This window comes from Sus scrofa, chromosome 13, assembly GCF_054392235.1.
Source record: "Sus scrofa isolate SSC_HxYL_T2T_F1_AM1 chromosome 13, Sscrofa_HxYL_maternal_Yorkshire_Landrace_v2.0, whole genome shotgun sequence".
Classification (NCBI taxonomy): domain Eukaryota; kingdom Metazoa; phylum Chordata; class Mammalia; order Artiodactyla; family Suidae; genus Sus; species Sus scrofa.
Window position 1 is genome coordinate 107752108 of NC_139395.1, and position 9712 is coordinate 107761819.

At 42.6% G+C, this 9712-nt stretch overlaps 1 protein-coding gene across 3 annotated transcripts; it reads left to right on the forward strand.

Annotated features, from left to right (window-relative positions):
• Positions 1 to 1177: 1177 nt before the first annotated feature.
• Positions 1178 to 7485, forward strand: P2RY1 (purinergic receptor P2Y1). 3 transcript variants are annotated; one of them, XR_001300377.3, is made up of 3 exons: positions 1178 to 2959; positions 3204 to 3329; positions 5109 to 7485. XR_001300377.3 is itself a non-coding variant. In XM_005669935.4 (2 exons), the coding sequence occupies exon 1, from the start codon at positions 1820 to 1822 to the stop codon at positions 2933 to 2935; it is 1116 nt and encodes a 371-aa protein (XP_005669992.1). In that variant the 5' UTR covers positions 1178 to 1819; the 3' UTR covers positions 2936 to 2959; positions 5109 to 7485. The 3 variants fall into 3 exon arrangements, 1 of the variants encoding a protein (XP_005669992.1); XR_014822586.1 differs by having other exon boundaries at positions 1178 to 3329; XM_005669935.4 differs by lacking the exon at positions 3204 to 3329.
• The last annotated feature ends 2227 nt before the right edge of the window (positions 7486 to 9712 follow it).

Consider the following 9712-nt stretch of genomic DNA (forward strand, 5'->3'; position numbering starts at 1 on the left):
TCTTCAAAGACAAAAGCCACTATAAATGTTTCACATAAAACACATTGTTAATTAGTAAATTGTCAAAGATTGCTAGATTCCATCCCTGTATGGGTATATCTAAATATTTCTCTCAACAGCTAATAATTCATTTATTTTCCAATCAAACTTACTCAACTACGATTCTGAAGTACACTGCTTAAAAATTTGATATTCATGAAAATGAGTTTTTCAATAAAAATGTGGCAGTATTCACGGAGGTCCCAATCAATATTGTTAGGGTACTTACCAGAAACTGTCTTTACATACTTCTATATAAAGTTGTATTTAAAATTCAAATTATTTCTAGTCTAGAACAATATATTTTAAATTATTTTTCATTGCAGTCTCTGCTCTTTAATTAAATGTACTACTGGACAGGAGGAGTTGGGGATCCTGCATTGTTGGTAGGTGGTAAGAGGCTGAAATGTGCTGAAGCAAGAAATTCTCACGTAGATATTACCAATGACGTCGGTTTATTAGCATTCGGTTATTAAAGTAAAAAGAAAAAAGAAGTAGACTAGAAGGGCAGAAAGAGATTCTCCTCATCTCCCTCCCCACCCACCCTCCTTGTTTTGAATGCTTTCTGGGAGTAGCAGTTTCCTGCAAGTGCCAGGAATCTGGTCTCCGAGAAGTGCGGAGCAATGCAGCGCCAGGGCGCTCCCAGCTGGGGACTGCTGGCTGCTTGGGACCTGCAAACACCTGGCGTGGTTCTTGAGGGCCCTAGAGAATTCAGTCTCATTGGCTCTAGGGTTGCGGCAGAAGGCTCTGAGTCGTCAAAGGGGTTTCCTGTGTGTCAGCAACTTCATTTTGCCTAGATAGCTGGCGGAACAGCCCAGGAGCGCTCGCGGGCCAATCGCTCCCTAGCAGTCAACCCTTACCCTGACCGAGCGCACCCCACGCCCTCGCCCTCGCCCTCGCCACCGACTCGAGTAGTGGCGAAAGGGCAGAAGCTGAGCACGCCGGACGGTGAACAGTGGCTCCCCAGAAGACGCCTCTGGCTGCGGGCAAACGCCAGGAAGAGCGCTGGCGGGCAGCGGGCGGGCTCGGCGGAGGCACGCCCCTCGCCTCCCCGCGGAGCGCGGTCTCGCTCGGGTGGCCAAACTCCGCCCATCCTTGCGGGGAGCCGGTTCGCCCTCCAGCCGCCAGCACTCGGGACAGAGCGAGGCTCTAGAAGGGCCTGCGAGCTCACACAGACGGCGAACCGGAGACGATACAGAAGCGCACGAGTCTGCGGCCACGAGCGCTCCAAATGGCTCCCAGAGGCTGAGCGCAGAGAGGCACGGAGGCAGTGGCACGGGCCCCAGAGCCGAAGTACTGGCATGCAAGGTAGGGAGAAGGAAGATGCCCAAACGAAGTTGATATCTGGGGGAAGGAGGCTGGGGCGCGCCCTCCCCGCACCGGAGCGCAGCGCAACCAGTTTCGCCGGACCTCGCTGAGCCCCCGGCGCGCTCTCCGGCGCGAACCTGCGGCCCCTCGGGAAAGCTCAGAGGGAAAGTTGTTGGCGGCGGTGTCCTACGCTCCCTGTTGTGTAACCTCGACGCTGCCAGCCGGACGGGGAAGTTGCTGGTTCTTCGGCCAGTCCAGTTCGGTCATAGATCGGGACGGATTCATGGCCCGCGAAGAACGCGGGGCCGGAACCGGCGTGGGCGAGCCCCCGCGCGCCCTCTCCTGCAGGGATCCCGGGCGCCTGCTCTTGTCCGCTCTCCCGCCTTTCCGATGCTCTCTGCGCCCCTCGCAGCCGCCGCCCTCTCGCCGCCGCTTGCCGCTTGGAGCTGCCGCCTAAGTCGGGAAGGACAGAATGACCGAGGTGCTGTGGCAGGCGGTCCCCAACGGGACGGACGCTGCCTTCCTGGCCGGCCTGGGCCCGCCCTGGGGGAACAGCACAGCTGCCTCCACCGCCGCCGTCCCGTTCAAATGCGCGCTTACCAAGACAGGCTTCCAATTCTACTATCTGCCGGCTGTCTACATCTTGGTATTCATTATCGGCTTCCTGGGCAACAGCGTGGCCATCTGGATGTTTGTCTTCCACATGAAGCCCTGGAGCGGCATCTCCGTGTACATGTTCAACTTGGCCCTCGCTGACTTTTTGTACGTCCTGACTCTGCCGGCTCTCATCTTCTACTACTTCAATAAGACCGACTGGATCTTCGGGGATGCCATGTGCAAGCTACAACGATTCATCTTCCACGTGAACCTCTATGGCAGCATCTTGTTCCTGACTTGCATCAGTGCGCACCGGTACAGCGGTGTGGTGTACCCTCTCAAGTCCCTGGGCAGGCTCAAGAAGAAGAATGCGGTCTACATCAGCGTGCTGGTGTGGCTCATCGTCGTGGTGGCGATCTCCCCCATCCTCTTCTACTCGGGCACTGGGATCCGAAAAAACAAAACCATCACCTGCTATGACACCACCTCAGATGAGTACCTGCGAAGTTATTTCATCTACAGCATGTGCACGACCGTGGCCATGTTCTGTGTCCCCTTGGTGCTGATTTTGGGCTGTTACGGATTAATTGTGAGAGCTTTGATTTATAAAGACCTGGACAACTCACCTCTGAGGAGGAAATCCATTTACCTAGTGATTATTGTACTGACTGTTTTTGCCGTGTCTTACATCCCTTTCCACGTGATGAAAACAATGAATTTGAGGGCCCGGCTGGATTTTCAGACCCCAGAAATGTGTGTTTTCAATGACAGGGTTTATGCCACTTATCAGGTGACAAGAGGTCTAGCAAGTCTCAATAGCTGTGTGGACCCCATTCTCTATTTCTTGGCAGGAGATACTTTCAGAAGGAGACTCTCCCGAGCCACCAGGAAAGCTTCCAGAAGAAGTGAGGCAAATCTGCAGTCCAAGAGTGAAGACATGACCCTCAATATTCTATCGGAATTCAAGCAGAATGGAGATACAAGCTTGTGAAGATGCCAAACATTTTATAACATGGTAGGATGCTTAACAGAGCCAAATGCTTGTTTCCCTTTTAAATTTCTAGTATGTTTAGAGAAAATTAAAACCAAGAATGTAGTGAGTTTAAAAAAAAAAAAATACAAGTGGAGATGCCTACACCCACAGTTGGCTTGCTTGGGTTTGCTTTCAAGGACTTCCTTTCTAACCAGAAGTATGTAAAATAAAATGATACTATCCTACTTAAATATTTACTTTCTCTTCTGCCTTTAATATTTTCAAGCTCTTCTGTTCAAAGTGTACATGAGTGCTGGAGCTATCTGGATATTAATAGTTTCTCCAAGAAAACTGACCACCTGAAACTTAAATTTGTGATTTGTCTGGCCTTTATTGTTTTTAATAATCCGAGGTAAGAACAAATTGAAACTTCACATCCTCAAATTAGAGAAGTACAGCCAAATCCTAAACTTAGTTCATTCAATAGCAGATGAACAAGAGTGCAGCTGGGAGTCTTTTTTCATCCTATAAGCAAAGGTGGTAGCTGGCTGAGTTTCTTTGAAGAACTGAATAGAAAAGTCAAGTCAATGAATTTAAAAGTCTAAAAAGTGATTATCTCCCTGTTTTTTTTGGTTTGTTTGTTTTGTTTTTTTTTGTTGTTGTTTTTCTAGAAAACTGCCTACTGTATGTTGGGTGATAAATGTTTGGTGGTTAAATCCTGCATATATTATCTTGCACATAAAATGCCTTCAAAATAATTAATGTGCACGTATTTTCCTTGAAAACACCATGAACTCTCTCAGACTTCCTGTGATAAAGAGCATTTACTTGCACCACTGCTATGCAGCTCCTTCAGGGTGTGTTTGTGTTCCAGGACAAATGCTTACTTACATCTGTAAAAACAATTTTAAAAAATCACAGCTAAAATAAAACCAAAGTTGAATAACTGTTAGCAAGTTGAGGGATGTTGGGCAAAGGGGGGAGAGTGGTTGACAGTCATCCATAATGCAATGCATGCAAGCATATTCTCGAATGTATGAGACAACTGTGAGTGGGGAGAAGACATTTTTAGAATAAGGAGTGTAGTTTAAATTAATCATGATGTGTAAAGGCTCTTTTTTTGCTTCTTCAAAATGCTGGAAAACATTAAATGCAATATAGAAAGAAGGCAGCACACACAATTTGTATGGGTCGTGTTCACAGAATGAAATATTGTAATGATTTACTGGATCTTACATGCTCATATTTGAAGAAAAAAAAACACTACAAATATATGGGAAAGGGAACTATGAAGAATTACATTTAAATACTTGAGGTATCACAGCACTAAAAGGTAATGTGTAGAAACTGCTAATCAGACTATTAATAATTTAAGAGACTACTACTAGGCAGTGCTTTATATTCTCCCTCTGCCAAGCAGTAATGACAAATCCATAAAATACTTCAATAACTTTCATAACAATTTTCAGTGAATATTGAATTGCTTCACTTCTAGTCTTTGAAGTGGTCAAATTCTATATAAGGCAGAATAATGAGGTGAGGTGTCACAGTTTACAATACCATATAAATAAATCCAGTGTCAAAGGAATTTTTAACTGTGAAGATACCCCAACAAAGCTAACACCAGAGTCTGCAACTGATGGTGGGGTAACTTGTGTCTCTAGGGGAGAACCTGAACACCCTGTGGGACCCTGTGACTGGAAGGTCAGAGCTGGGCTTCTGTTCTTGCAGTGCCTGGGTAGACTGCAGATTTGTGAACCCTTCAGTTTCTTCCTAGAAACTTCATTTTACTTAGTCGCTAGCCACCAGGCCAATGAAGAAAAGCTGTATCTAGCCTTCCTAAAGAGGGCTACTTTTTTACATGTTCAGTGTTAAAGCACAGAATTACAGAGACCAAATCAAGAAGAAACTTTTAAGATGTCCTACCTACACTTCCTCATTTTGAGGAAAAGAGTTTCTTATTTGGTTAGGGTCCTACCGTATTGTCTGTTGTGGAATCCTAAAAGACAAATACTAAGACTGTCATGAATACATTACCCCACCAAACATCCTGTTCCATGAGACAAGATTCATATCACTAAGACGGCCAAAATGGAAATGTCAAAGGCTGTACCATCCTTGAACTTATAGACAAATGCTTCCCATTTCTGTAATATTTCCTCACCATTTACTTTAGTGTTCTTCCTTTTAGGTCTGAGGATGCCAAGTCTGGTTTACAGTATGTGTTAAGTACATTGTTTCAGCTTCCAGAGAACTTGCTTTTGGAGTGCGGATCCAGTGTGGAGGTGAACAGTGACTAAAAATGCCCTTTGACTTCTTGGCATGCTTCTTCCAGTGTTTCTTCTTTAGCTTCATATATCACAGAGTAAACAATGATGACATGCACAAACCTGCCTAAGAGTGACAAGAATGATCTGTCCAACCCCTTCCAGGCACAAAGAGGTCTCTGAGATGAGTCTGCTAATGGTGAAAACATACAGAGGGTCAAGATAAAGCAGTGACCTATCAGCTGAAAATCTGTTTCATGACAAATGAGATGAGTAGGTATTTTAAGAGTAAAGGCAGACATCCACTGGAATTTTGATAAAAAGAAGAGCTAAAATTATAGGACTTAGAGTTAACTAAATTTCACACAATAAAACAACTTGAATGCCAATTTCAAGGTGTCTTACGGCTCATCAGTTGGCATCTTTGATTTTTTGAACATCGACGTATGTTTGCATTGAAATGATAAAAAACAGACCAAGAAGAGATAAGAGTGAGAGTAGGATTTGGAGTTAAAAACAGTGACGCTGCCACTCGGCCAGCTGTGGAACTCTTGACCCTGTCAAGTCCATACACAGTGGATTAAAAGGGTTGGATGACATCCATCTGTTGGGGCCTTAGGGGATGTAGTAAAGCATTAAAACTACAGGCAGCCAAAGGTGCGTGAAATCTGCTACAGTATTTTCTAGGACTCTTCAATTCTAGTCCTTAGCTAAAAATTTGTACAAAGTTCTTCAGCTGTGATAATGGACATGACCTGTAAGTTTTTGCAGTTTCCTCGGGGCAGCCCACTATACTGCCTTTGGATACAAGAGATGTCAGTGTTCAGAGCAGCTGGAATCAGACTGGTGACAATGACAATAAATATTTGTAATTCGTTAGAGACATAGTGAAGCTTTAACTTTGCTGGTCAAATTGTAACTATCATAATAGTATTTATTGATGAAACTCACAGTCCTTCCATTGTACAGATTGCAACACTTTCTTTAAAGATCCAACATACTGATGTACATTATATTTATTACTATGTATAATATTAATATGTCACCCTGGTGTATTTTACATAATATATGATGCATAGAAAATGAGTTACTGTATATTATGATGCTTTCCAAATATCAGTCTGTTGAAATGTTTAAATATTCAGATTTTTTTCATCTAAAATATGAAAATCTGTTTTGTGAAACAGGTGATTCTTTTTCTCTAGAAATGCTTTGGCATGTTTACCTTTTTATTTAGGGTTCTTTCTGCATAGACACAGTTTGGTGTCAAACTATCATAAGATCAATAGTTAATATAAAATACCTTAGCCAGACTGGGTCTGTATTGTCTGCATTTTATATAAAACTATAGAAAAGTTTATGTTGCCTTTTCAACACGTAAGGAGGAACTGTGTCCCCAAATATAGTCAGAGCTTCTTTTTCCAAATGCAAGAGACTTGTCCTAAATTCAAAGTAGATCTCTTATGTTTTAGAAGTCTGGTGGTATAGGCACTACAGATACAACATTAAAATTTAAGGAAATGCTTAAGGGAAATGGAAAGACAAAAAGGCAGCTGGTATAATCAGTTAACTGTGCTCAGTTCTGCTTCAGTTTTTATGTTGTGTTTCTTCTTCAGGTGAAATAGTATAATCTTAATTTCTTTGAGATGGAGTTTGTAAGTAACACACTACCAGCAAGTTCAACACTGCTAGTGATTTTAATGTTTGCTTTGTTCATATGATAGCTTTAATTCCAAGTTTTATGGTAGTAACTGTATATTATTTGGCTGCTGAATCCTGTTACAACTTAAAAATTCTGTTGTACATTGTATTATACACATCATTACATATTAACATGAAGGGGAATATATGTTACATATCAAAAAAATTGTGAATTTGAATTCTAGTATGTTTTAGTGCTTTTGCAAAAATGTTTATTTTTATATTATGTGATTTTAATATAGATAATTGAACTAGATTTCTTTGTGATTAATAGTACCATTGAATGAGCGGTATGGAAACAGTGTTACTTGACGTTTTGAGCTTTCTCAGGTTTATCTAAATCAATGGTAGCTTAACAAATTCCAGACTAATTGTGCAAAATCATGTTTTAAAATTTATTTCCTATAAGTTTGCATGCAGAAGTGTTCAATTTCAAGTGTGTGTGTATGTGTGTGTGTATGTGTTGTCTAAGGCATGGCAGCCAACTTCGTATCTCCTGTTGATAATAACAGCAGAGCTTTGATATAATTATGGCCATTAGAATTGTACCTACCATAGATAATTAAAACTGAAAAAGTCTCAATAAAACTATGAAATGTGGTCTGATGGCTTCTATGTTATTATAATATTAATACTTACAGGATTCCCCCAAATTTGACATGTACTATTATACCAGCTGGCAAGTACTGTGGGATGTATTGAGTGAACATAGGCATCTCTTAATGTGTAGCCTGGGCTGCAAAAAGTGAAGTGTTAAGAAAGAATCCTGGGAGTTCCCATCGTGGCACAGTGGTTAACGAATCCGACTAGGAACCATGAGGTTGTGGGTTCGATCCCTGCCCTTGCTCAGTGGGTTAAGGATCTGGCGTTGCCGTGAGCTATGGTGTGGGTCGAAGACGTGGCTCGGATCCCGCATTGCTGTGGCTCTGGTGTAGGCCGGTGGCTACAGCTCTGATTAGACCCCTAACCTGGGAACCTCCATATGCCGTGGGAGCGGCTCGAGAAAAGGCAAACACACACACACACACACAAAGAAAGAATCCTGGTGCAGGATAATTGATAAGATCATCCTTATTTAATATTTAATTATTAATAGGAATTTGACCTAATTCTTTGAAGAAAATACAGAATGCAGTATTAATACATATTTCTCCTACTAGTATTGTGTTTAAAGTGTTAGCTATAATCTTTTTTCTCTAATTTTTAATCCACAGAGGTAGTCATTCTAATAATCCTTTGTGGTGTCTATTAGCCTATATTGCCTGCTTCTCTCAAGTTTATTTTAAAAAATACAGATGCATATACATGTAGATATTTACATACACATATATACATATGTTGCTGTGTGGTGAGAAGCTGTATGGAATGGACACATGCTTAAAGCATTACTTTTTCTCCTCAGTGAAGAAAGTAAGTGCACAGTGGTCTCACATAGGGTTTTTTGGTTGTCTGCTGGGACAACTACTCTGTCATAGAATCCTGTGGATAGAAAAATGCAAATCACTGGCAGGCCCTAAGATATTGTCACTCAGTTTTTTTGTGTGTGTGTGTGTGTATGTGTGTGTGTGTGTCTTTTTGCTATTTCTTTGGGCCGCTCCCACAGCATATGGAGGCTCCCAGGCTAGGGGTCTAATCGGAGCTGTAGCCCCCGGCCTATGCCAGAGCCACAGCAACGTGGGATCGGAGCCACGTCTGCAACCTACACCACAGCTCATGGCAACGCCAGATCGTTAACCCACTGAGCAAGGGCAGGGAACGAACCCACAACCTCATGGTTCCTAGTCGGATTCGTTAACCACTGCGCCACGACAGGAACTCCCTGTCACTCAGTTTTAACTCCTGAGTTGGCTACACTATTCAGACTACACCTCTCAGGAATTCTCATTCACATCAGCTTTGGAACAGTTTTGCAACTATATGTGTCTGCATGTATGTTTGTTTACTGCATACACAGAAATTATACATATGATTGTCATTCTGATTTATGAAGAACTCACCGCGAAGCTTTGAGCACCTTGTGATTTTCAAAATCACTTTGAGATTATAGTCAGAGAAAGTTCTCTCTCCTCAATATACTGTGTTTAAATTCTTTTACTTTAATGAACAGGAAACTTTATATTTTCTTTGCATGACGTTTAGAATTTTGCCCCCAAACATGGTCAGAGTTTCCACTTCCAAATGTAAAACCATGTCCTAAATTCAAAGTAGATCTGTTACGGTTTAGCAGGCTGATGGATGGGCCATTAAAGACAACATATGTCACTAGAAATCCATGTTAATATTAATACTGTGCTTACTTACTTTAACCCTGCAAGGTTATATTGCTTTGGGGTGGACTCTGGGGACTTACATCCCCAGCCAGCATGTTTTCTGGGACCAATGATCCAAACAACAGCTGTGGATGGAGTCAGGCCCTTGGGCTGAGCAGCTGACAGCACTGCAGCCCCTTGGAAGTGGACGTGGATGAGGGGTGGGGGGCTGGGAGGCATGTGGGGGCAGCCAGTATGGCACATAGAGGAGAAAATGCACTGCCTTTCCTGCTTACCAAATGAGGTGAGGTCACCTGTGTGGAAGGTAGAAACTCCTAGATGCTAAATTAAAAGAGAAAGAGGCCTTGCAGAGGATTCAATTCCATCACCTCGGTTTGCTCATGAGAGTAAAGTTTTCATGCTCAAAGTTGGAACTAGCAAAGAACTGAGGGTTCTCATTCCTAAAAACATATTTTCCTTCATCCAGGGCTCTTTAGCTGCAGATCTTGACTTATTGGGTTATGATAGACATGCTTTCACATCATGAAACAGAATAGATTAGAGTTCATATGTCAGTG

Excerpts from the sequence above, each read along its gene's own strand:
- P2RY1 (XM_005669935.4), top strand. The coding sequence starts at position 1,820 with ATGACCGAGGTGCTGTGGCAGGCGGTCCCCAACGGGACGGACGCTGCC.